The sequence below is a fragment of the Podarcis liolepis genome, assembly GCF_965112155.1.
Source record: "Podarcis liolepis genome assembly, chromosome: 4".
Classification (NCBI taxonomy): Eukaryota; Metazoa; Chordata; class Lepidosauria; order Squamata; family Lacertidae; genus Podarcis; species Podarcis liolepis.
The window spans coordinates 54,594,211-54,620,645 of record NC_139558.1 but is presented as its reverse complement, the minus strand read 5'-3'; the positions used below and the strand labels follow the sequence as shown (position 1 = coordinate 54,620,645).

The 26,435-nt window shown below is 41.4% G+C and overlaps 1 protein-coding gene across 7 annotated transcripts in view; it reads right to left on the bottom strand.

Annotated features, from left to right (window-relative positions):
* Window positions 1-26,435, bottom strand: part of CRYZL1 (crystallin zeta like 1) — a 29,194-nt gene that overhangs the window by 2,122 nt on the left and 637 nt on the right. For 3 of the 7 annotated variants that reach the window (XM_083500238.1, XM_083500236.1, XM_083500242.1), the window contains exons 2-12: window positions 23,791-23,862; window positions 22,155-22,232; window positions 20,249-20,321; window positions 16,956-17,000; window positions 15,874-15,942; window positions 10,652-10,785; window positions 8,873-8,984; window positions 4,160-4,180; window positions 3,082-3,180; window positions 1,840-1,958; window positions 20-125 (exon numbers count right to left, since the gene is read on the bottom strand). In XM_083500238.1, coding sequence (XP_083356364.1) covers window positions 20-125; window positions 1,840-1,958; window positions 3,082-3,180; window positions 4,160-4,180; window positions 8,873-8,984; window positions 10,652-10,785; window positions 15,874-15,942; window positions 16,956-17,000; window positions 20,249-20,321; window positions 22,155-22,232; window positions 23,791-23,856 — 922 coding nt within the window. In that variant the 5' untranslated portion in view covers window positions 23,857-23,862. Of the gene's footprint in view, window positions 1-19; window positions 126-1,839; window positions 1,959-3,081; window positions 3,181-4,159; window positions 4,181-8,872; window positions 8,985-10,651; window positions 10,786-15,873; window positions 15,943-16,955; window positions 17,001-20,248; window positions 20,322-22,154; window positions 22,233-23,790; window positions 23,863-24,846; window positions 24,910-25,430; window positions 25,539-26,115; window positions 26,428-26,435 lie in introns of those variants that run through there. The other 4 variants (XM_083500239.1, XM_083500237.1, XM_083500241.1 and 1 more) reach the window with 4 other exon arrangements.

Here is a 26,435-nt window from a genome sequence, read left to right as displayed (position 1 = left end):
ATAAGCATAAAAAGGATATATAAGTATTTCCCTTGTTGCATATTTGACAAATTCCACACCTCATCATTCAGGAAAGAGACTGTAGCACCTTTGAGGAAAAGGCAACGACTATCTGGAGGATCCAACTTTTTAAAAATATGAAAAACAGTTAAGCTACATTTGCCAAAACAAAAATGGCACAACCAAGCACATTAATATATGGTTGACATAATTTTCCTGGTAACAGGCAGTGCAAGTGATTTTCAACATATATGAAATTGGCTTCTTGTTTTACAAACATTAATGACCTGGAAGGCACAGAACAAGTCTTCATTCTGAGACAAAGACAGTTTATCTTCTGTTTGATTCACACTATAGTAGCAATTTCATTTTATTTTAATTATGAAGTGTGCTAGATTATTACTGTCGAGTAACGCTGCACTTGCTAGTTACTGGGTTTCTAATAGCAACTGCCTCCAAAGGATCAAGACTGGCAGTTTGGAAATAGTGTAGCAGTGGTGGGCTGGTACACAAAAATACTAAAGACTGCTGAGTCTTGATTGATATGGAAAATAAGCAGTGGTGACCGATAGTGACAACTCCCACCTCTTTATGCATTTCTCTGCCCCATATGCTGAAGGAACTCATATTTCTCCCTTGTTGCCATGATCATTAAGACCTTGCACACACTTCCTATTATGCTCTACATCAAATTCAAGCATTTAGTCTTGTCTTCTATAAATTCTCCACCATTTTGCCTTGGCTTCTTCATACCACTTCTTAGCATAAACTCATCTATTCTTCCATATTTCTGGTCAATGAACACTCCTGCATCCTTCATAAGCTCTTGCTCATTATCCCAGGGGTCAGCAAACTTTTTCAGCAGGGAGCTGGTCCCCTGTCCCCTGTGACCTTGTTGGGGGGGCAGACTTTATTTGGGCAGGGGATGAATGAACAAATTCCTATGCCCCACAAATAAACCCAGAGATGAATTTTAAATAAAAGGACACATTCTACTCATGTAAAAACACGCTGATTCCCAGACTGTCCGGAGGCTGGATTTAGAAGGCGATTGGGCCGGATCCGGCCCCTAGTTTGCCTATCCATGCATTATCCAATGCTGATGCTCTTATCTATTTTTTATTATTATTACTTGACCTGTTTTTTACTTTAGTTGACTGTGCTGCCGTTAAGGATTTTTGAACTTTTGTTTTTTTGTATTTACATTGATAGTTAGCTGCCCAGGAAGTCCCATATGTGGCTGGATAAAACTGTTTTTAGTAAACAAACCATACCCACCCTGATTCTATAGACACCAAGCTGCTTCTGCCCTCCTCCAAGTTCTGACACTGCACTTCTTGAAGTAAAGCATTTCCTGAGCTAACTGGCTCACCTTACCTGTATCTTTCCTATTGCCTATCCCATGCCCCATTTCAATAGATTATCCATCCCAGTCCTTTATCTTGTTCATGTAATGCAGAATGTTTAAGCATGCCATAAATGCTAGATTCTCTACAGCACTGGTCTTCAACTGGTGAGTCAAGACCCACTGGTGGGTCCCCAGTGGCATGTTTGGGTTAAAAGTGGGTTCTGGGTCTGAAAAGGTTAAAGATCCCTGCTCCACAGTTCGCAGCAGAATCACAAAAATAGTGCACCAGTATAGATATTAAACAGTGTTGCACTATAGTGCTATGCAAGTTTATCTGGAAATAGGTCACTTTGTGTTCCACCAGACTTACTCCAGGCAACTGTACATAGGACTGCTGCCTTAGTAGTAACTTAGTTTTTAAGATGTTTATGGTCATCAGTCACCAATCGTACCATACTTATATACATGGTAATTTCAGATTTTGTTCTCACCTGGAGATTTTCTTCCATGGTAACCCAATGGCCTCCAACACTGAGCAATGAAATAATGTCATGTTTGTGCGGCAGCAATTGTTGTGAAGTTACTTCATTTTCTTTACTGTATAATCTCACTAAAAGGAAGCAAAGAAGCTAAGTACTTAAGAGTCACATTTAACTGTGTTGAACTGTAAAAAGGACTTTATGATCTGAAAATACAGTAGAGATGATGTCTGTGCTTTTGTAACCCAAGAAAATCTTCAATAAAAATGTTTCATGTTCATATTATATCAATATACATTCCCCCTTTTCTGGTCTATTTTAAAATTACTTTCTTTACTCAGAATTCTGGGCACAGCAGACACGGTGGAAAAGGTTCCATTAATTAGTTTCACCTTGTCTCCTGTGAATGTTTGATGGCAGGGTCAAGTGCATAAATCAGTGCAGAAGATAGTTGAGTGGTTGCATGGTCAATCTACATATACAGTCTTAAGTTTCCTTCCCTGGAACATTTTTTTAAAAACCGATCAGTTTCCCTGGAATTATTTTCATCCCAACATGCTACATTGACTGAGGTTAAAAAACAAACAAACCCTCAAATAAAAGGATTCCATTGGAATTTTGGGGGTATTCATTCCTCCAAAATACTCTTTGAGAGAAAAGTGTACAGAAAACTACAGCCTGTAAGTGCCTGAAACTTGGGTACATTTTTAACTACCGCGCACGTGACACTGTCATAGAACTATGCTGTAGATCTGCTGCTGTGTAAATTCTGCAAGGAAAGGTGTAATCAGAGTGGATTGTACCTCATTTTTGTTAAGAATTCAGTTATGCAATAACACACCCACACAATATATATAACATAAACATTAAATAAAAAGGTAGAAAAACAGAAAAATATGTAAATATTTTGATTATGACTACAGAAAACCTATCCTAATAAACAATATATGGATTTTAGTACTGCATAAATTTCTCATTTGCTTCTCCAGAGGACTTTATATGCAATTAACTGCTTCACCAGCATCAATAGGTCTTCTGTACCAAATTCCATACTGAATTTTTTTTCATGATTTTAACAGACAGTGCCTCACATACTAACTATAGAGCCACTCCTCTGACACTTTAGTATACAACAGCACTGTATAAAACTGGATATGTTTTTGATGATACAAAGTTTTAAAAATAATAAAATACTATGGAACTGTTGGTAAATATTTTGCTGTATCAGTAAAGAGTTATGTAGCAGTTACAGACCTCCTGCATCAAGGATGATATCCACTCCTAATCCACCTGTCTCCTCCAAACAGCTTTCTGTCAGATCACATGTTCCATTGGTTTCATCTATAATACGAGCTAGATGGGATGGCAAGGTAAATTAGAATAATTTAGGGCAAAAAAAGACCAGCGCATACTTTGTATCCTTCAGACTTATCCAGAAACCATTATGAAGAATAACACGAGAAGAAAACAGTTACAGTGGTACCTCGGGTTACATACGCTTCAGGTTACATACACTTCAGGTTACAGACTCCACTAACCCAGAAATAATACCTTGGGTTAAGAACTTTGCTTCAGGATGAGAACAGAAATCGTGCTCTGGCGGTGTGGCGGCAGCAGGAGGCCCCATTAGCTAAAGCAGTGCTTCAGGTTAAGAACAGTTTCAGGTTAAGAACGGACCTCCGGAACGAATTGAGTACTTAACCCGAGGTACCACTGTATTTTTCCTCAGCAATATTTACAGAGAATATTGTGTAGAAGTGTGCAGAATTCAAAAGAAAACACTTGTCAAAGACTTAGGCTGCAATCCTAGTCCTAGCTGCAAAAGTAATTCTAATAACCACTGGGTTTTACAGACATCTCAGTGAACTTGCACAGAACTGGGATTTAAGACCAGGGACTCATTGGTAAGAAGCAAAGGCAAAGGAAATATTTAAACTCTGCAGAACATGAACATTTCTATCATCAACATTCAGGCTTTGTTCAGACATATAATCCTAAACGATGATTTGATTAGCCTAAATATGGTTTGCTTGAACATGTGAACCCAGCCCAGGAAACTAAATGGTTGCTTGTTCCTAGCTGACAAACCACAGCTTGTTCATGAGCCACCATGAAGGACTGCTAGGGACCACCAACTGCACCCTGTGTTTCCCACCTGCTTCGAGGCAGAACCAGGGCCCCAATCAACAAGGCTTGCTGAGGACAAGGCAGGCAGCTTCCCCTCCCCGTGTGGTGAAACAAACAATCTGGATTTTCTTGCATGCAGCGTAAGAAATACTTGAATATAATGAAGATCGTGATTAAAAATGGCAAGGTTCTTTCTTATACTCACCTACTAATGGTTGCTTGACACCTGTAAAGTAAAATACCAAAATGAGAACTGGAACATATGAAACGGTAAGAAATACTCCAAATATTTAAATACAATGCATTTTCTTAAATACTGTGGGGCTCCTGCTGGCCTACAGGAAAGGGATGTCACAGGGCTGAATGGAGCCGTCTTCTGCCCCAGCTGCGAACAGTCTTTCCATGCATGTATACTACAGCATTCTGGCCTTTATTCACCAGAAAGCCAGTGGATGCCTTCTGCCACTCCTGTTCAAAGGAGGGGTGATCTGCTACTAGGCCTGCTACATATCGCCCAGGACCGGTATAAGGGGCAGACCGCAATGACAGTTTCACTCAGCAGTATATAACTGGTGAAACCGCCACCTTCTGAGGAGGCAGAGGGACTCAGAAGGTGGCGGTTTCACCAGTGATATACTGCTGAGTGAAACCGCCATCATCTGCCCTCCTAACGGCAGAGGGAGAAACAGGCCGCATTGGCAAGGTGCCGAAACGGCTTGTTCCTCCCTCCGCCTCTTTAAACAGCTTGGCTGAGGAGCGTGCCAGTGCCCTTGCCTCAGCCAAGCAGTTTTACATGGCCTCTGACCTGCCGGCGGCTCACACGAGCCAGCAGCGGGGTGAGGGCTCCGTTAAGGTGCTCCCCCTCCCCAGCTGAGAGAGCCCTGATCCAGCTCCTGCTTGCACACCAGCAGGAGCAGGAGCGAGGCTGCTCAGCTGGGGAGGTGTGGGCTCCGTCACACATCTCCTTTGGGGGGGGGGCAGCTGCCATTCCTCCTCAAGGGAGAAGTTTGAAGGATCCCCCCCCCACCTTGCCTCCAGTTTGCGGGTGGGGTGTGGGCTCCGTTAGACTCCCCCCTCCTGCGAAGGCAGCTGCGGCTGAGGCAGGCCTTGACATGGGGTTGGGCTTAGGTAGGCCATGTAAGGACTCTCTGATACTGCTGCACCAGCAGCATCAGGCAGCCCTGCTTTGCGGACTTTGTCCCAGAGGGTGGGCTGCATCTTTCCTCCCGAGGTGAATGACTGGCCTATCTTCGGGATGTGGGGGGCGAGCAAGTGAGGTAGCTTGCTGCCCCCCCCCCGCACCGATGAAAGCGGAGGGAGCCTCAGGAAGGAGCCCTGGTGTGTTTTCATTTTGTATTTTTATGCTGTAAACCACCCTGTGATCTTCGGATGAAGGGTTGTATAAATTTAAAAAAGTATACTGTAAAGGATAAAAAAATACTTAAGAAAAGGAAGGTAGAGGGCTCCATAAGTCTCCACTGAGTCTTATCACAATTTATTTCTGCAGCACCTACGTGTGTATCCTGCATTGCAGGGAGTTGAACTAAATTATCCTCAGGGTCCCTTCCAACTCTGTGATTCCCCCAAATCATCCATTAATTGTATTATTATTGGGCAAAATCCAGCATTTTGAAACACAAATTCTTCTATTGAAATCTATATGATCTATACACGCTTAACTCTGACAGGCCAAGTCCATTACTATTAACTTCTAGGGTTTGTAAACTACCATATAACTCAAAGTGGCTTACAATCATTACAATTTTAACAGCACAGTATAATAAAAACAATTACTTTATTTTTAATTAATTATGATCCCAGTCTTTTCTTACATTTTGCTCACTGGAATGCATTGGGGTATTTTCTAAAAGCGATTCACTGCTCCCATAATCCAAACTGATAGCAAGTTTTTAGTAGAAATGTTCAGGCCTCTAAGCAGGTTCTCTGTGGGAAGTTAAGGCCCTTTGCTTGTTTTGAGTTTGGAGCACTTCTGTTAAAATATTTTGGACTGCAAAAATTATACAAATACATTAGAAAAGAAACTATATAATACACTGATTTGACTGTGCCAAAATAAGAGCTTATTCTCCAGCTATCAGGAATCGCTTAAAAACTTGATAGAAAACATTTCAAGCTGCATTCAGCAAAATGTTGGGAAGCTGTTATTTGGGTCAATGTGTTCCATGTTTAAACCTCCTTGTGCTTACAAAGCACTAGCTTATATGCTCTGCTTCAATATACAAGGCCTGACTGTGTAGTAAATATTTTACAATATCCTGTTCCAATTTCAAGTCCAATCCTTCATATTTAATTTCATGTATAGACCATTTTTATCATGGTTCAGAAGTGTAGGCTGCTTGGCTTTGGAAGTCATATTAACTAGCAATTAGCACTTCTGTTTTATTATACTGATGCTGCATAATGTGGATTGCTTTGTCACACTTCTAGGGAATTTTAAGTAGCAAGAAGAGCTACCCTCAAACTAGATTCCACACATTATATAGCAGTATCTAGAAGCTGCTCAAGCAGGTATCTGCCATTTACCGTATTTTTCGCCCTATAGGACGCACTTTTTCCCCTCCAAAAATGAAGGGGAAATGTGTGTGCGTCCTATGGGGTGAATGCAGGCTTTCTCTGAAGCCTGGAGAGCGAGAGGCATTGGTGCGCACCGACCCCTCTTGCTCTCCAGGCTTCAGGAAGCTATCTGCAAACCTTGGGAGCCCACGAAAGTTCCCGTCGGGCTCCCACGGCTTGCGCAGAGCTGCCTGCACCCCGAAGCCCAGGCGCACTAAGCAGTCGCGCCCAGGCTTCGGGTAGCTCTGCGCAAGCCGCGGGAGCCCTCCCACAGCTTCCGCAGAGCTGCCTCTTATCCCGAAGCCCAGGCGTGCTGAGCAGTCGCGCCCGGGCTTCGGGTAGCTCTGCGCAAGCCGCAGGAGCCCTCCCACGGCTTGCGCAGAGCTGCCTCTTATCCCAAAGCCCGGGGGCGCTGAGCAGCCGCGCCCGGGCTTCGGTAGCTCTCCACAAGCTGTGGGAGGGCTCCCACAGCTTGCGGACAGCAGCCTGTTCTGGGGGCTCTAGCTTCCCCCGCCCCAGCCCCGCACCTGGGTGGGAAATTATTTTTTTTTTCTTTATTCCCCCCCCCAAAAAATACAAATACTTTATTGCAATAGACACAATATCAGATAATAGCGAAAAATACAAATACTTTATTGCAATAGACACAATATCAGATATCAAACCAACTGTGGAACAACATTTCAAAACTAGAAGGGAAAAGGAGAAACTGTGGAGTTCTACAGACACTGGTTTTTCAAAGCAAAAACTGAAGGCAGAAAACACTCATTCATTACTTATATGGGACTGCGATATTTTACAATCAAATGTAAGTTTTTCATGGAAGCGGTATGTGTTTTAAAAAAGGACATCTGGCACCCTATAATAGCAAAGTTGACATTAGCACAGGGAGGTACTAACGGAGAACACTTCGCAGCTGCTTACCATTAAAAGAGATTTCTTAATTATGCCATGATCCATCTGTGCAAGACATTGTTTTGTCCAAATTCTGCTTGCCTCCCCTCTCTTTGCAGCTCATCTGTGGGAGGATACTGCAGGCTGCTAAAACCCTCCACTCTGAAGTCCAAGACCAAGCTTCGCCCACCATGCATGCCATTCCAACACGGCGCTTACATGAGAGATAATAGTGTGGTCCTGTCCATGAATTTATCCTTGCACCCCTGAGGAGAGCCGATATGCTTGCCAGATACTTCAGAAAACTGTTTCTCCCACAGAAGCAAGGCATGCAGAGCACATCTATCTTTTCATGTCATTCCCTGAGCTCACAATATGTAAACAAGCCGGGATAATAAGGAAAATGTTTACATGTGCTCACAAGTCAGCGGTGGCTGTAGTTAGTGTTCTATTCAGCCTAACAGCTGCTGCCCTACTTATTTTTGGATGGCCAAGAGGGAAAGTAAATAAGATTAAAAATAAATCTAAGGCTGTGGAAAAAAGAAAGTCGCCTGCATTTTAAAATAATCCTCAATAATTTGTAGTTCTGATTATTGTAATACTTTGAGGGATATGAACAATTTGGGGCTCAGGTATTGAGGTAGATGTTTCAGTGTTTTATAATAAGAGGCTTGTAAATTTTACAAAGCTGAATGTTTGGTATCCATCTATATATAACAGGAGTTTACAGACGCAGCCATATACTATGGCCTGATATATTTTGATATCTCTCCACCCAATTTTTTGCAGTTACAGGTACAGAACCAAACAAGAGCCTTGCTGAGCCCTGGTGGGCAGCCATATATAGATGGTAGGCTGCATGTAGCTTGCTAGGTCAGATGACAGAGCTTACTGCAGCCCAATCTCTCTCCCCCCCCCCCAAAGGAATAGGAATGTCAACAGCCAGCTGCATTAAGTTTCACCAACAAAGACTTCATCTCAGTTCTAAATATTTACCATTTATTTTATCCATCAATTGGGGAATGTACATCAATAAACACAACATTCAAAACAGCAGCACACTAAAACAGACAACAAATAAAAACTGCAGATAAAGCTCAAGTACAGTACTTAAAATACCTGGCTGGGGAAAAAATGTTTCTGCCTGGTACCTACATGATAATGTTACCAACGTTGGGGAGGAAATTCTATAACCAGGGCACAAAGGCCAAGAAAACTCTTTCCCTTATTGACATCAGTCTCGCCTCTGATGCAGGAGGCATTTGGAAAAGAGGACTCACAGATCACTTTAAAGTTTGGGAATGCTGATAAGGGTGTATATGCACACACCTTCACATACCTGGGTCCCAAGCCAGTTAGCGCTCGTGAAATGCAGACGAACATTTCAAAATAAAAACATGTGTTCTGAAGTAGCTCTCTCACGCAGCTAGAACCAAACAATGTAACTCACCCACAGATGGCGTAAGCCTCTCAAGATACTGCTTGTCTTCAAGACTATATATAGTAGAAATGACTTTGGCTCCTCTGTGTTGTGCTAGCTGAATAGCGATTGTACCAAATGGCTGCAGGAGGAGAAATAGATGGAGCATGTGCATATGTTTAAATATATTGCCTTGGTACTGGTGAACTAAAATACAGAACTATACACCCGCCTACAACTTTTAACACCAAATAGAAGTAGCAAGTACATATGTTTAAATACTGTTTGTGTATTGGTGAACTTATATACCGGTACACCCACCCACCCCTTAGGACCTTAACTATGAGCTGCATTCAGATGAAGTCCCTGCCCCAATAGCTCTATTGCTCCTGGTGAGATTGGAAGCATATCTTTAGGTTCACACACCTCATCGCCGAATATTTGGAAAGCCTGAAAATGTTGTTTCGAACACATTTCATTCAATGGGAAAATGATGTATACTTTAGGATGCCTGGAAAAAACCACCATGTCAGCAATAAGTCTGGTATGCTGTACATGTAGTCCAAGATACAAGGATAACTTGGAAAGTATGGACATTTTAAATGTTGTCATCCATTGACTAAACTTCAGGTCCGGAAATCTGTTACTATGGCAGCCAGTACTCCAGCAGAGAGCAGGATAAGCCATGTTGCATGCAGATAGATGCGTGAGAGTTTCTTTTTTTAACACTTTACGTAGCCTTGCCTTGAGGGCTTCCAGTGCAAACGGAAGCACACATCACATTTTTTAATCAGCCTTTCATAAAATATACTACAAATAGCTTCCGGGGATGGGGGCTTCTCAGCTAGACCTGGATGCAGGTGCTACAGATGGATGCAGGGCTGCTGCTGCAGCCGCCTCTCCTCCCACCACTGATGACCTCAGCAATAGCAGTTAGCAAGAAGGATCACAGAGCTGGATGGGGTCTGGTCCAACCCTTACTCAGTGCAGAAAATCCAGAGTTGCAGCATCTCCAACTCTTTAGCCTCTGCTTGAAGACTTCCAGGGAGGAAGAGCCTACTACCCCTTTAGAGAACTGGTTCCAAACTGCTCTTACAGTCAAAAGATTCTTTTGATGTTCAACTGAAATCTACCTTCCCATAACTTAAAGCCGATAAATCTAGTCCCACCCTCTGGAGCAACGTAGGGCAAGTATTTCCTTTTAGTATACAATAGTTCTCCAGGCATATGTTGCTATTCTCTTCTCTAGTTCCTTCAATCTTTCCTCATACTGGGACCCCCAAAGTGCCAAGCGTAGGGCAGGTAAAGCCTTCTTTCTTCCCTTCCCATCCAGGTGTTAGGATGGGGAGAAAGAAGCTTGCCTTTTGGTTGCAAGCAGAAGAGTCTCTTTTGCTGACGACGCCTACACACAAAAAGGGGGGGGGGTCTGCTTGCTCTGGCTGCCGGTGCTGTTCCCAACAGCAGACAGGCTTGTACAGCCAAACTCAGCAGGATTTTAAGCCCTCCCAAGGCAGGATCATCTATCTACTTTGGCTTTGAGCCCAGTAAGGAACAGGTGAGTTCAGCCAAAGTATAATTGAGCCCCACCCTGGTACCCATAAGCTGATTTGGTGACATAAGCTGAATGACAGGTGCAGGTGGTTTGGGGAGAAATGGCCTTGTGGGGAAAGATGGGTCCATGGGTTCCTGATTTATCAGAAAGAGCACAGGCTATAAGACTTTTCAAGTCCATTCCAACAAGACAAATATATACTGAATAGGAGTTTAAGAAAAGATATAATTGTTTCCGAAGTAGTTTCTTGTACCTACACTTGCTCCATCCATCACCAGAACAGTTTTTCCTGGAGTGGCGTAGGAGAGGTAATGTAGAGCTGTATATGCACGAAGACCATCACGAATGGTGCCTGCTGCTTCAAGCCAGGAGACCTTTTCTGGCTTATGAGCTGTTTCATAATGGGGGGGGGGGGAGAGAGAGAGAGAGAGGGGAGGAGGCAGGGAGGGAGAAGCAGACCAGAGATTTTAAAAAGCAGGGCTGGCGGTTGCCTACTTTTGAAACAGAACCTTAAATTTGTTGTTTAACCTAATAGACTATTACAAAAAAAATGTTGGTCAGTGTTCTCCTTCCTCCCCAAAAATAAAAATTAAAAGAAACATATTGCAGAGATAAAAAAGACAGTATGGGTCTCCTCAACCCAGTCATATAAGCTTGCAACATTATTAACAAATCTATTAGCTTTATGTTTTAAACTGTTCACTGGTAAAGTGTCACCGTATTTTTATAGCATTATGTCTTGTTTCTCAGGGAAAGGAATAAAAGTCAGAATATAAACATTGGGTTGATTCAAGTAATTGCTGTACATTAAAAAAAATACTTGTATTTTTTAATATATACATATTTTAAGTGCTATGACAGATTATGCTTGGGAATAATATCACTTTGAAAAATGAGGCTCCTAAGACCAGCTTCAGGGTTCGAAAGCTGTTCCAAACCAGTGGGAAGTGGTACCTCGGATTACAGACGCTTCAGGTTACAGACTCTGCTAACCCACAAATAGTACCTCAGGTTAAGAACTTTACTTCAGGATGAGAACAGAAATTGCGCAGCAGCAGCGGGAGGCCCCATTAGCTAAAGTGGTACCTCAAGTTAAGAACATTTTCAGGTTAAGAACGGACCTCCAGAACGAATTAAGTTCTTAACCGGAGGTACCACTGTATAAAACAATAAAAACATGGAAAGGGAAAAACCAGAACTTTATTTCGTTAAGGTGAGGTCTGGAAAGACAGGCTATTTATTAGCCTGCTTGGTTACTTTAAAAAGACATAGGGCAAGGTATTAAATGGGGAACACAGGGCAGGATTCACCTAAAGAGCCCCGTCAATGGAAGCACAAGGCTGCCATCTGCCTTACTGCAGGGCAGATTCGAGGGTAAACCATACGCGGAACGAGTCTGCCCCTGCGGCTTGATGGAGGTAGAAACTGTCTCTCATGCCTTGTTATGCTGCCGTTTCTATGGGGATATACGCTCGGTATTTATTACCCCTGCTATGCAAAAATCTCCAAATGAATCCAAACCTCAATGTCTAAAATCCCTGGTAGAGGACAAGGATCCTGAGATCACATTAAGGGCAGCCAAATTCTGTGCGATTGCCATAAAACTTAGGGAACAAGCTGTGCTATCATAATGATTAAGACCTTAAATGATAATTTTAGGTTATATTTTAGTGACTAAGTTTTAATTTATATATTTTTTAACTGTTGCTATATCTGTATTGTCCCTGCTATACTTAATTGCAAATTCAAAGGTATCCCTATCGTGTTTTATGACTTTCTTGATATTGTATGTGGGCTGGAACTGGTCTGTGACCGAAATAATAAATTCATTCATTCAATGGAAGAACAAGGACTTCTGCTCACACAATGGGGCTTCCTCCGCACTGTGCCCCCAAATAAATTGGCTCTAGGTTGGGAGAACCTCTCAGAACATCAGGAAGAGAAGGGGATCATTTTATCTGACGTACATCGAAAAGCATAACACTAAATTCCGCCCAGAGTCTTGGGATATTCAAAATCAATGCGAAACGCGCAAGGAGATTCTTAAAACTACACTTGCACATCTTATGGCAGGCATAGACAAACTCAGCCCTCCAGCTGTTTTGGGATTACAACTCCCATCATCCCTGACCACTGGTCCTGTTAGCTAGGGATGATGGGAGTTGTAGTCTCAAAAATATCTGGAGGGCCAAGTTTGGCCACCACTGGTTTAGATGGTTAAGTAATTTGGGAGCTCTTAACTCCACACCTGACTTTATGTGTGTTGGGTCAGAGTCAAATTTATACTGACAAGTGTTACACAGGCCTGCCTTTTCTGGAATACTCTAAATAAATACTGCTTTCTTTTTCCAATGTTTTTCAAAGTAAGCTTTAAAAATGAATACAAATCCAAATTACTTGAAAACCTGAATCTTGATAGCACAATTACATGACATAAGTAAGTTGAGGAAAATTAATTACCATAACATTTATTAAGAACAGAACTTGCATTTCTGGAAGGCCACAGAACACAGAGAAACCTGAATATAATATAATTAATCCAGATATTATTCTAGCTGTCTATGTAAACACCACACCAGACAGCTTTGAAACTTTTATGCCATACATCAGACCAAAATTTAGAAGGGATTTGCTAACGGTGGTTTAAACTTCTTAGTTTGGGGCAGAATTCATTTCTGAACCTTCTCGAAGGGTGTAGACAATGGTGTCCAAACTTTTTCAAAGAGGGCCAGATTTGATGAAGTGAAGGGCCGTGAGGGCCGACCAAAGGGCCGACCAAAGTTGTTAACCTTTTTTTAGGATTGAAGTTGCTGAGCTTTTATTATGATTTTACCCCAAAGTTGTTGACTTTGGACATGCCAGGTGTAGAGAGACTTAATCTAATCAGCCTCCTTATGTTTCATCGGTGTAAGGTTGTGTTTTGTTTACTTTTATTCTTTGAGTCTCTTCCATAACTTGGAGAGGACAAAGTGTCTTTCATTAATATGTGTATGCAGATGTTGCCACCCACTTCTCTGGGTCAGTTCCAGGAGTGGCTGCTGTCCATTGGGACTGGTAGGTTAGAAGGCAGCAAGAACAGCAGGAGGTGAAGTCAGAGCCAGTGACAGCTAGAGCCTGTAATTCCAGTTTTGTCTCCATCCTCCTCCCTGCCCAGGCTAAGAAGGAAGCTGCCAGGCAGTGCCAACCTCTGGGCTGGTTGTCAGAAAGAAGGCAGGCAGGTGGGGCTTGGCTGAGGACAGGATGAGGTCGGTGGGCCAATGCTCCATTAGCTATAGTGAATTTACCACCATCGGTCAGGTCCATGTCCTGAACAACATTTATTTCTATCCATATATAATTCAACAATTGACTAAGGTTCATTAACCAACTAAGATTTCTTTAGCTGTGTAAACAGCCCTATGAAGGCACAAGTGTTTGCAATCCACATATTTTTGGGCAGCTGCTAGCAGTCCTTTATACAGTCATACCTTGGTTGACGAACGCCTTGCGAGTCGAACATTTTGGCTCCCACAAGCCTGGGAGTGAGTGTTCCGGTTTGAGAACTTTCTTTGGAACCCAAATGTCTGGCGTGGCTTCTGTGGCTTCTGATTGGCTGCAGGAGCTTCCTGCAGCCAATTGGAAACTGTGCCTTGGTTTTCGAACGCTTTGGAAGTCTAAAGGACTTCAGGAACGGATTCAGTTTGGCTTCCAAGGTATGACTGTATTAGAAAGGCTAAACAGAGGAATGCAACAATATAGTGAGATTCTTTGTTATCCAGCAGGACTTGCAGGACTCAAACATTTCAGTGTTGTTTTCCTTACCGTAGCCCCCTACTCAACGTACTGCATGCTAATTTTGAAATTTCCCTAACTTTGTAAAAAAAACCAACTACTTGTGATGCATTTCGTGGGACCTGCTGTTGGAAAAATATGAACCCTGCTGGGTTTACAGCGATGATAGTTAAAATTTCTGGTTGTAGCCAAAGTACATAGAGTTGATTTTTTTAAAGTTTCTTTTTCTGTTGTCTTTTACCTTGTATTGAGTACTACAGAACACAGCTGTAGTTTCAAAGGATGCCGTTCTGCTATTGAACTTTAGTTATACAAAATATTCAGAAAGGTTTGTGTTACACAAAAATATAAAGATTCCTGCAAAGGCCACAGTCGCAATCCAGCAAGGGAGACCAGGCTGCAGAAGCCGCCTCAGATGCCTGGAGTCATTGCAAAATGTACAACTGGATGCATAACTAACTTGCATCACAAAGGCCACCCAGGACCCAATGATCTGGCACCTGCAACCTTTTAATGCATGTGGCAAAGCACATCTGCACCTGGATCCCTAGCTGAGTGACTTAAGTTTACAAGACTATAGGCGTGTTGGGGCTTATGACATCATTGTCATGTTGAGAAACATAGAAACAACAGACTTATGATTTTGTCTGATGCCAGATAGCAATTAAAGTTCAAAGCTGGGGGGGTGGAAAACTCCACAGGATTCATAATTGTATGCAGTTCTTCAATGACACCACAGGCCAGGGAACAGGGCCCTGCAGCAAACACATGGTTAATCCCTGCCCTCCCATCAGCCAGTATCACCAGTGGGGAAAATGGTCTTGAGGGCTGGAGGTTGCCCACCCCTGAAATAGCATCTTTCCTAAAGGGAATGTTTCTTAAACAACATGCCCCCTATTCATGCTCTCACAAGAGGTTAGATTTGTAGATAAATTATGACAATACATTACAGTTTGGATCATAATATTTTTTTAAAAACTTCTGTGACACAGTTCTAGATTAGCTTTCTCCCATTCGGTGCTCTCCCAAAATTTTGGACTACAGCTTCCATCATCCTTGACTATTAATCAAGCTGGCTCTGGCTGATGGGGGCACTAGGAGGCACTAGGCTGGGCAAGGCTGCTCCAGATCCTTGGTTGAGTAGACCCTTCCCTTCGTGATCATGCAACATTTTACAGAACGGTGATAACTTTGGATCCAACCCAATGCTCTTGACCTTTTGGATTTGCCTGCTACTTTTATTTATTTAGTTTAGTTTGCAAATGCATGTTCTAACTATTGCACCAGAGGAAAACCAGGATGTCTGGCCTAGAATCGAAGAAGTTTGAGAAGAATGCAAAGCTCAAAGCAGGGCTGGACACTGCTTTCAGAAATGCTTGCTTTTAGAATTTAAGAGTAAATCAGCAAAAATAGTTGAGTGAAGCAACAAGAGCAGTAGCTTAGGAGAAATGAAAGGGGTGAGTCAGCTCTTGTGGTTTCTGTTTGAACATTAACTCACTGAAAAGTATGTATTGCTGCAATTTCTTTAGAAGAGATGAATTGTGCAGCATTTAAGGCGTCAGTGAAAGACACTACACTTCTGAGGACACGTGTGCACTATATACAAATAAACTGCAATATATACAAATAAAACAAATTTGACTTTTGTAAATAGTTTTTTTTAAAGTGCTCATTGGGTTCCATGTGGTGCTTAACACAAGATACATACCTAAATAATGTTCATGAACTAGAACAACTTCGCACAAACCAGACTCTTCTGAATCCAGTGGTAAAATTCCTATGAAATCAAAACAAAACCCTTCAACTCAAACCACATATATACTGTATCATATGTCAACTAAGAATTGCATTTCTAAGGGAAGGCTATAGCCCTAACCTCACTGACCTGGGAGTAAGACCCACTGAATTCAACAGGACTTGCTTCTCACTAGATACATTTAGGATTGTGCTGTTAATCATTAGTCTGCCCATCACCTTTAGCTTCTGTCACCTCTATATAATGCAGCTGGAAGGGATGAAGCTGTAAAATTTGCAAGCTCTACCCTAAGTGTCGCTGCTGCTGTGATAACAGATTGGCTCAGACTCAAACACCTCTTTTTTGACCCTTTTATGAAAGAACTTTACAGTGCACTGTGGTACCAATGAGTGATAGTTATGGAACTCAGCATTAATGAAATGAACATGTATTATGCGCAGTTCCAGGAAGCTTACTCATGTGTACATAGCAAAGCATGCCTTAGGGCATGTTCAGACTAGCAGTTTGTTACACTATCTGCTCACAATATTGAAGTAAAGAGGTGATACAGGTGGAAAGAAGTCCAAATCGCATTGGTGGATCATTTTCACATAGGTAAAGGATCACCTTAATATAGCTAAGTTTTGACTTTACTGCTAACAATTCCAATGTATTCTTCAATACAAAATTTATCACATCACTGCATCATGGGGATTCTCATAAAAAGGCAAATTAATACTTAAGATTTAAAAAGTAAAAGAAATCTAAAATTTCTGGTTATTTTAATTTGCTATTTGTTTGCATGTAGCCCCATGTCAACATATACAATTTGGATGCAGACATAAGGCTCATTAGCCGCAGACATGTCACCATCCCTTGGCCTAGCCCCTCACCTGTGTCACAGTGTTACTGGGAAGCTAAAAATATGGTTGTGCTGTCTGGGGCTGATGCCCAAAACATCTGGAGAACGCCAGGCTAAGGAAGGCTATTCTAACCCAATGCAGCTCTTTCACTTAAAAAGTATTCACTGCTTAGATTAAAAAACTGCAACTTACCGACTACCTCATCATTTGGTTGAAAGAAGGTCACTTTATTTCCAGCTTGAACAAAAGAAAATAAAGGGATTTAAATAAAAAACCCCAAGAGAAATTACTATACTTTGAAAACTGTATGTGCAAAACAATAATTTACAAGGCAAACTTCCTGCAATTCCTGATCCCCAAGCAGATGTCAGTGAAGAGGTAGTGAAAGTCCATGTTAAGCAGCAGCAGAAGGAAGGGTGTGGTGGCGCCACTTACCCCATCTCCTGGCAGCAGAGTTGCAGCTGCTTACCAGGATAGGGGGGAGGGTGTCCAGGCTTCACAGAGGTCGGTGCTGTGAAAACACACCTCCAGAGCCAATGAGGTACTTCTGTTGGCAACACCAGGCTGCTGAGCCAAGGGTGCATAAAATAATACAAATAAAAACACCAGGGTGTGTGTGTGTGTAAATTCTGCCCCTGCCTGTAGGTGTGTTTGAACAGCAGTAACCTCCCTGCTGCTTTGCCCCTCCCACTATCAGGTAAGCAGCAACTCTGCTGCCAGGTGATCAGATAAGCTCTATCACACACCATCTGCTGCTGTGTCCATGAAGGAGGAGGAAGGGGGAAAAGGACTTCTTTTGGTTTGCTTCTCATTGTTCCACTCTATTGAACTACCTGAGGTTCTAGTAGAAGCTTCTAGTAGAAGTTCTAGTAGAAGCTTCTTTCTACTTTCTCTGCAACATGCATAATTTTATGCACTTGTCAAGTCCCCCTTATAAAGCCTTTTTTATAAACTAAAAAGCCCCAAATGCAGGACAGTTGTTTCAGCCCCATAATCATTTTGGTTGGTGTTTTCTGAACCTTATGTATCCTTTTTTTGAAGCACAGCAACCAGAGCAGGACAGTATTCCAAACGCAATCGCACAACAGATTTGCATAGTGGCATTATTATGTTGGCAGTTTTATTTTATTTGGGAGGTATTTTTGCACTTGCTTACAGTGAATCACATTTGCCATTTTAATGCCCATTTACCTAGTTTGTTCTTAACCTCTTGATGTAATCAGCAAGCTTGGCCATCTCACCGTTTACCCTAACTCCAGCTCACACTTAGTTTAATAATAGGAATCTGCCCCACATTTTTCATGGTGAAGACAGATGGAAACCATTCAGCTTCTCTATAGTCTGCTTGTTTTCCTTTACCACACCTCTGACTCCCTTGTCATTCAACTACTTCCCTAGCTGGTTTCCTGCTAATAATGTATTTAATTACATTTTTTGTTCTTTCCATTAGTGTTCTTAGCAACGTACTCCTCAATTAATTGTTTTTAATGTCTGCTTGCATTTATTTTGAGGAAGTTTGTGCTCCTTTCTGTTCTCCTCAAAACTTATGTTTTCTTGCCTCCAATAACTTCCTCAACTCTTAAAAACACTGTTAGCCACCTGGCCTGAGTGGTACCTTTCCTGATCTGTGGTATATATTCTAGCGGAGCTTCTTTAATGTGGTTTTGAATAACTTCCATGCATTCTGGAGTTATTTGAACATCTTTGCTTTCCCTTTCAACTTCCTCAACAAACAGAAACCAGCTGCCCTGGCAGAAAGGTACTTACAAGGGAAAAAACCCAAGTGACTCTTTCAAATGAGCTGAATCACAAGGCACAGAGAAACGCAAAATACCTGAAGTCATTACCAGCAGGACCTGGGAAAAAGCTCTTCTGACCCTAAAGCACAGGCAATTCAACACTCTCATACAATTATTATTATTTTATTATTAAATTTGTATACCGCCCTATACCTGCAGATCTCAGGGCAGTTCACGACAAGATCATAACATAGAAACACAAAATACATAATAAAAAAATGAGAAAAACTCAATAACCTTCCCCCTCCCCAACACATTTTAAAAGGGCATTCATTGGATGTTAATCAGCCAAAGGGAAGTGTAGCTGGGTGTATCTGCATTCCACTCAGGATCCTATCCCTAGTTCCTAATTTCTTAGAGCAGGGCTACACAACATGTGATACAAGAACCAAGAGTTTGATAAAGCTCCTGTTTATTCTGCCTATCTAGGACTGTGAAAGCAGTCAGGGCATGATTGGTGGTCTCTGTTTGACTTGGTAGATCACAGGTTGGGCAGGTCTGTCTGAGAAGAGTGGGGTGAAAAGAAACAGCCAAATGCAAAAGCAACTCCTTCCTAACTTCTACCAGCCTCAACCAATGCAAACTTAGTTGACAGGAGGGTCCACTTTAGGAGACCACCTGGAAGGGATGGTTTCTCACCTCTGTCTGAGCCATAATAAAGCAGAACGGCATCAGACCATAGAACAGACTCTGGGGTTTTCCAGATGTTCAGAGATCAGGAATGCTTCATTGGAGCCTGGAGGCCACTGTCACTTCACAGCAAAAAGGGCTTGAACCACATTTGGAAAAGGAATCCTGTTGTGTCCTTTGGTAAAAGTCTTTAATAATAGACAAGATGGCAGGGGATGAAAGGAAAAGGAACTCTAATGCCTTTCCTTGCCACCCAATTCATCACTGAGCTTGCTGTGTTTGCAGAGGGCAGAGCAAGGTCAGGTCAGCTTCTCTGCTTGTGAGATGAATTAGTAGGGTGTGGATTTCTGTGACCCCCCCCCCATTCTGTCATATGACCAGGAAACAGTAGCCAACATGCAGATTCCGCATGTTTTATTCTTCTTGCCTTGGGGTTTTTTTAATTGGGAGAAGTTACAGAAACACACTGCCCCTTTCTCCCAAAGCCTGTAGGTGCCTACTCATGTATTTTGCTCAGCCATGTGCCAAGCCACTTAGAATCATAGAATCATAGAGTTGGAATAGACCACAAGGGCCATCGAGTCCAACCCCCTGCCAAGCAGGAAACATCATCAGAGCACTCCTGACATATGGTTCTTTGCATCTCTTCTTTGCATCTCTTCAGATGTAACAGAAAGCCATAGTTGAAAGTCCTTGACCTTAACGATAAGGGGAGATTTTCATACTCTCACAGTTCTAGAACACATAAGACGTGTTAATATTTTCCAGGAATTCACAAACAAAATATTTATATAGAAGAAAGTAAACGGAAGCACTCGGGAATTCAAGTGGCCCTAATAAACCCAGCCATTAACAATCAGCATAGTCCCACTGTGGCTTGTTTCTTTGCCACACTGTAATGTGACCAAATGTCAGGAGAAGGTAACAGAATGTTAGGAACTGGTTTTCATGTTGAGAAGATTAATGGGGTTCAATGCTGTATAGTACAAATAATGTTTACAAGGCATTTTTCATTGCCAAAGAAAACAGCAACATTATACTAATTAGTATACTCACTCTCCAACACAACACCAGCAATTTCCCTCCCAACAGGTAGAAACTCCTTCTTGATCTTGATTTCTGACAAAAGCTAAGTCAAATAATGGTTAGAATGCCTACTGTAAAGAATAATAAATGTTGAGTACATATTAGTACAGTAAAATGCTATTACGGCCTCCCACCAAACATTTAATGGCAGATTAATACAGGATAGTCCAGTAAGGCTGAAATCATACACACATTTTTCTTGAAGTAAGTTCCACAGGAACTTAGAGTAACATGATGATACTAACTTGACTGTGCTATGAAACCCCAGGTCTTTACAGTTACCATGTTCTGTCTTCTCTATGTACAAAAATGATTAAAAAATGATTTAGTAGTTTAGTTATTTATCTAATTATTGAAATGCTATGAAAATGTCACACACAACATCCTTTGCTTTTAATAATTTTAATAAATCATGTCATAATGGCAGTAACACCTGGCAAAAGCCTTAATTTTCCTTGCTTTGTTCCCCTCTCTATTTTATTTCTTCTTCAATACAAGATAAAACGGTTCATGTTATGGGCAGGCCAGATACCCATCTAAAGCAAAAAAAACCCTGCACTAACAAATAAAAGAAAAATCACACATAAATCCGTTTTTAATTTTTAAATTCTGTATTATTTTTTTTAAAAAACATAGTAAGCTAGAGAAGTTCTAAGAGGCAGGTAAATGTAGTAAGACAGGTCTTTATGCTACACACATTTGTATACTTAGCACAGCACACTAGCTCTAATCCCAGAAGCGATGGGGTACATGTTGTCCAACTGATTTCTACAACTATGGGACCATAGAACTAACCAGCGTACCCAAGGGGGTGCTTAGCTTTAAGTGTGGGCAGATAGCATTCACTTAAGCCTCTATTAGAGCCAATTTATATGCAGTCCTGGGAATGGCGCTTGATCCAGCCTCTACATGGTAGCTGAAGGAGGCATAACACGTAGAGCAAGGATCATCCTTGCAATTATCATTCATAATGTGGAGAATCTCCACACCAACAGCAAACATTTGTAGAAGTGGGACACAAACTTTGCTGAAAACAAGGACAATTCACTGTCAACTGTGCCTATTGTGTGGGCCAACTCTAACAGGGACCCCCCCCCCTAGTAATGGCTGTAGTGCAGGGGTCAGCAAACTTTTTCAGCAGGGGGCCGATCCACTGTACCTCAGACCTTGTGGGGGGCCGGACTATATTTTGAAAAGAAAGAAAGAAAGAATGAATGAATTCCTATGCCCCACAAATAACCCAGAAATGCATTTGAAATAAAAGCATACATTCTACTCGTGTAAAAACACGCTGATTCCTGGACTGTCCGTGGGCCGGATTGAGAAGGCGATTGGGCCTGATCCAGCCCCCGGGCCTTAGTTTGCCTACCCATGCTGTAGTGGTATGGAAGCCAGCCATTTGGGTCTTAGAACCCCCTCCTTCATTTATACTACTGTTTTACATAGTTGAATAAGGTAGATTTCAGTAAAAGGTGATCCTTTAGTTGAAAAGGGGCACCTTATATAAACAGCAGTTACTTTGACTGTTGGACCAACATACTACTTGTAAGCAACTTCCACTGAGCATTGTTGACTTCCTTGTAAATAAACGTATAGAGAGTTACGCTGTAAATTATAAGGGTGCCTCTGTTACCTTATGCCAGGGATGGGAATGTGTGGCCCTCCAAATGTTGTTGGACCTCAACTCCTCCCATCCCATGCTGGCTGGAGATCATGGGAGTCAGAGCCCAACAACACTTGGCGGGTCACAGGTTCACCATCCCTGCCTTATGCAAACAAAACTGCCACCAGAATGGGTTAACAGCATTTTGATGTACTTGAATCAAAGAGCAGGTTCATAGGTTCTACTTTCTATGAAGTAAAATAATACAAGTACCTTATCATTGATCCGACTTAGAGCACAGGCTTTCACTTGCACTTTCACATAGTTGTCTCTTGTGACAGGAAGGTTATCCTACGATTGAATTGACATAATTCACCCACTATAGGACATGTAAGTATGTCACAACTAGGTATTTCAGCTTAACTGGTTTTGCGGATAGAGCTCTTCCCTTCCCCTAGATTATAGTGAGAAAGGTAGCTTAGCGGTAGAGCTTTGTATACAGGAAGTCCCAGATTCAACCTCCTGCATTTTCATGTAGGGCTGGGACTCAACCCCGTGTGAAATCCTGGAAAGCTGTTGCCCATCAGTGTAGACACTACTTAGCTAGTGAGGCCAATGATATGACTCATCAAAGCAGCTTCCTCTGTTCCTATGCACTGTGTTGCAATCCTACCCTGCAAAGTTTTAAAGCTACTTAGAAGATTATGTACGAGTTACGTCTAGGGAATGACTTTAGTAACAATACATAGAATGCAACACACACACAAATGAACTAAATTCTATGGAAATCTTATGCAGAGTTCTTCTGATTCAGGCAGTTAATTCAAAGTTTCTAAGTCACTTTCCTCTTTGAGAAGGAAGTGAAAAAGTTACCTTATAATAAATCCAGAAAAGGGATGCTGTACTATATGCAATTATTACAATGGGTTGTAAATTATAAATAAGTAAAAAAACCTTTTACAATTCTGATTGTACTTCTGATATTCTTTTCTCCATCTTAGGCTCCAGTCATGATCACATACATATATAGGGGTTGTTCTGTCAGTCAAAAGTGGAATGCATGTTTTAATATTTCTGGTTCTGAAACTATTTTGTTAACTGGATTGAGAAACAAATTTAAAAAAACCCAGTTACTGCACTCAGATGTTTCAAAATTAAAAAAGGTAATTTGTTTGTTGTATAATTTCCCCACTTTGAAAAGCTTTAAGTCAAATCTGAGTCTTTCTTCATAACTCACGGCCAACCCATAGTTTGACAACCAGGGCTGTTGTTCAGGCTCATACTCTGAGTCCTCACATAGTCCACTTTCTCATGTCATGATTTAGGCAGACCATAGTTTATAATTAGATCTGAACCAGACAAATTATGGTGTGTTCAAACTATAGTTCACCTGCATGCAGCACTTGGAAATCCACTTCAAAGTATGACTTCTAATTCTGCCTAAATACAGTTTTATGCTAACCAGGAAGGAAGGGAATCTAAGCTTGAGACATAAAGTGGAGCAGGCAAGTCCAAAGCACACCCCAAAGGCCAAACCATGGGTTGGCCATTATAAGTCCACTGAGATGGGATGGCATTTAGATGTAATGCTAGACCATGGTTCAGAATTACAAGAATAAGTCTAGAAGTCTCTTCTGGAGCTAGTGCAAGGAGAGTGGAAGTTTCTGCTGTTGTTTTAGGTTAACTTTAGCTTAGCTGTTTAGCTTAAACAGAAAACTGTGGTTCGTCTTAACACTTAGCTGTATCAAGACATTTTATAAACTATAGTTTGAAGTTGGCTTCTTTCAACTAGCCACAGTTTGTCCAAGATCACATGAGATGGCAAGCTGTAATTATTCTAAAACAAATTATGGCATCACATATTTTAGATGTGTATGCAGTCTTATATTTCTTTAAGCAAATAACTTACCTTTTCCAGGAAAACAAAAGTGGGCTCTTCTCCAGATGAATTCTGCTGCCAATATAAGCCTTTCATTCCGACCTTTAAAATATAGAGCGGGAAATGAAATACCTAAATACGAATTTAGGCCAATATCTAACTCATCAGTTCTGCTAACACAAGCAATTTGAACTTAGCAATTAAACTTCCTCTCCCTCTCCTTGTGCCCCTGTCCCACAAATCTGCTCTGGAGCGTTGCAGGAAAACCCAGAACAAATTAGGTGAGAAAGTTTGGTTGCTCTGCCAAAAGTGCTTGCACTAGGAACTGTTTCATTAGATACTTCCAAGTGTTTCTAAATAGATTTTAAATAAAAGACTTTATATGTTTTGTATAAATTTAGAGATCACAGATAAAATCTGTGTTATTACCATTGTTTCTGATAACCGAAAGAGCAAATCAAAAGAGGTGAATTTTTAAAACTTCTTGTTATAATATTGTACTATTATCCATTAGAAAGATACGTCACCTCATAACATCAGCTCCACAGAAAAATTATGCTTCTGATTATGACCCGATAGCTCAGTTGGTAGAGCATGAGACTCCTAATCTCAGGTTCGAGCCCCATGTTGGGAAAAACTTTCTTGCATTACAGGGGGTTGGACTAGATGACCCTTGTTGTCCCTTCCAACCCTACAATGATTCTATGATTGAGCAATACAAGCAACATTTTTCTTATTGGAAAAGCCTGCTTTAGTAATGCAAGTCTTGATCAGCAATTATCAATGAACCCTGATAAACCTCTAAGTACCGGTAACTCAAAGGTTCTTCCGATCACAGTTTGAAAAACATTTACCTGTTTCTTTTAATTTCCTTCCCTAATTCAAAGATACTTCATGAATATACATTGACTTCTTAACCATGGAGTAGTTTATTACATCACAGCACGCTGGGTTTAGTTCTGGGAAATCTAAGAAAGAAACTCATTTACTAGCTTTAGGGATAAATCACCATCTGTTTCATTTCACTCATCTGAAAAATGGGAACAACACTAAGTTGATTCAGGTTGCATTATTACACTCACTTACCAAGGAGAAAGTCTCATTGTACTCAATGGGACTTATGTCTTAGAAAAAATATATAGGACTGCACTACAAGAAATTGAAAATTAATTGTAAAACATTTCTGTAGAATTTTACCACAAACTCAAAACTTTTTATTTTTACGATCACCATTTATTCCAATGGAATGAACAACCTTTACCCAGAAGTATTTTTAGCTTGGCTAGTACCTACCATAACTGTTTTTTTTCTTAAAAGCACAAATCCTGAAGAGCACTGAGTATATTCTAAGGTGTGCTCAGTTTGTACGATTCAATGCCCAAGTCTAGCCAACCATCTGTATAAGCATAGTTCGTCCAAAGCAAAACCACAACTCTCTGCAGACAAACGGATGCAGAAAAAAATGAAGTGATGGTATGGTATGGTACGGTACTTGAAGACTACAGATAGGAGCAGCTTGTGATGGGATTACTAATTATCTAAAATATGCATATATACACAAGGAAATGGAAGGTGGTGTATACATTGTCACACACAGCACCTAATATAATTTGTAAATCTGAACTATTAGATTAAGATGGCCCATTTAGTAAGGATTATTTGTCTGAAACCTTTACTGTTTCTTGTGCATTTCATTCATCCTCAATCTTGTAACTCCTCAGCTTCCCTCTCACTCTTAAGCACTTCTCTGTTACTTATCCAATAAGCACAAGAATTCTGAATAAGTGAAAAGGCAAATTTGTTGTGCATGAAAGGATATTTCTAGGTCTCAGCTGGAAATTTGTGCAGATATCCTATTTTATTCTAAGCAGGCCCATCTGGATTTTATTGGTCAATAAGATCTACCTGTGGAGCCACTCCTCTGGATTCCCCTAACCTCAAATGGGAAGTGGGCTGTGAGCCAAACAAGGCTTTTCAGTTTTCAGGGTCTTGTTTTTTGCATATTTGCCAGACACTGGGCTTAATGCCTTTTCAGCACCAGGTGAAGTCCTTTCAATTTGTGCCAGCCTTTTAGACATTTTACACAATACTACTCAAAGCACATTTATTCAAAGGTTCAGCTGAGTTCCATTCAATGGGACTCACTTTCCAATTAAGTGTGCCTCTCTAAGTGAAGCGTTGCTGGTGCATTGTGTTTTGCTTTAGCAATCGCTGGCATGTTTTGGAAACTCCACTTTTTAAATTATTTTATCCTATTACTGCATTTTAATCTATGCTTCAGCTCTATTCTGAAGAGAAGGGTATAACGTTCTCAAAATAAACCGGTGCGTAAACAAAATAAGCAGATGCCCCTACCACAGTGCCAGTACTTTACTGGGTCTCTTAAATGCAAAATTGCAAGATCTTGATTTCCCACCACCAGCTAAAGGGAAGGATATGAGATGAGCAATAGCTGTAGGGAACCTCCCGAGCTCAGGAACCTCGCCCTTCTTTAGCAAGACTGAAAGTAAGTGAGGACCCTGAACAGCTACGGGAGGTCAAAGAAGGGCGGCTGCAGGTCCCGAGGGCTGAAGGCGCCACAAAGATCAGCGCTGCTCTGCTCGCTCCCTCTGCCTCGCGCGCCAAGCCCCTTGCCCCGCAGAAGAGACCCGGGTGGTTGTCATGACAAACCCATT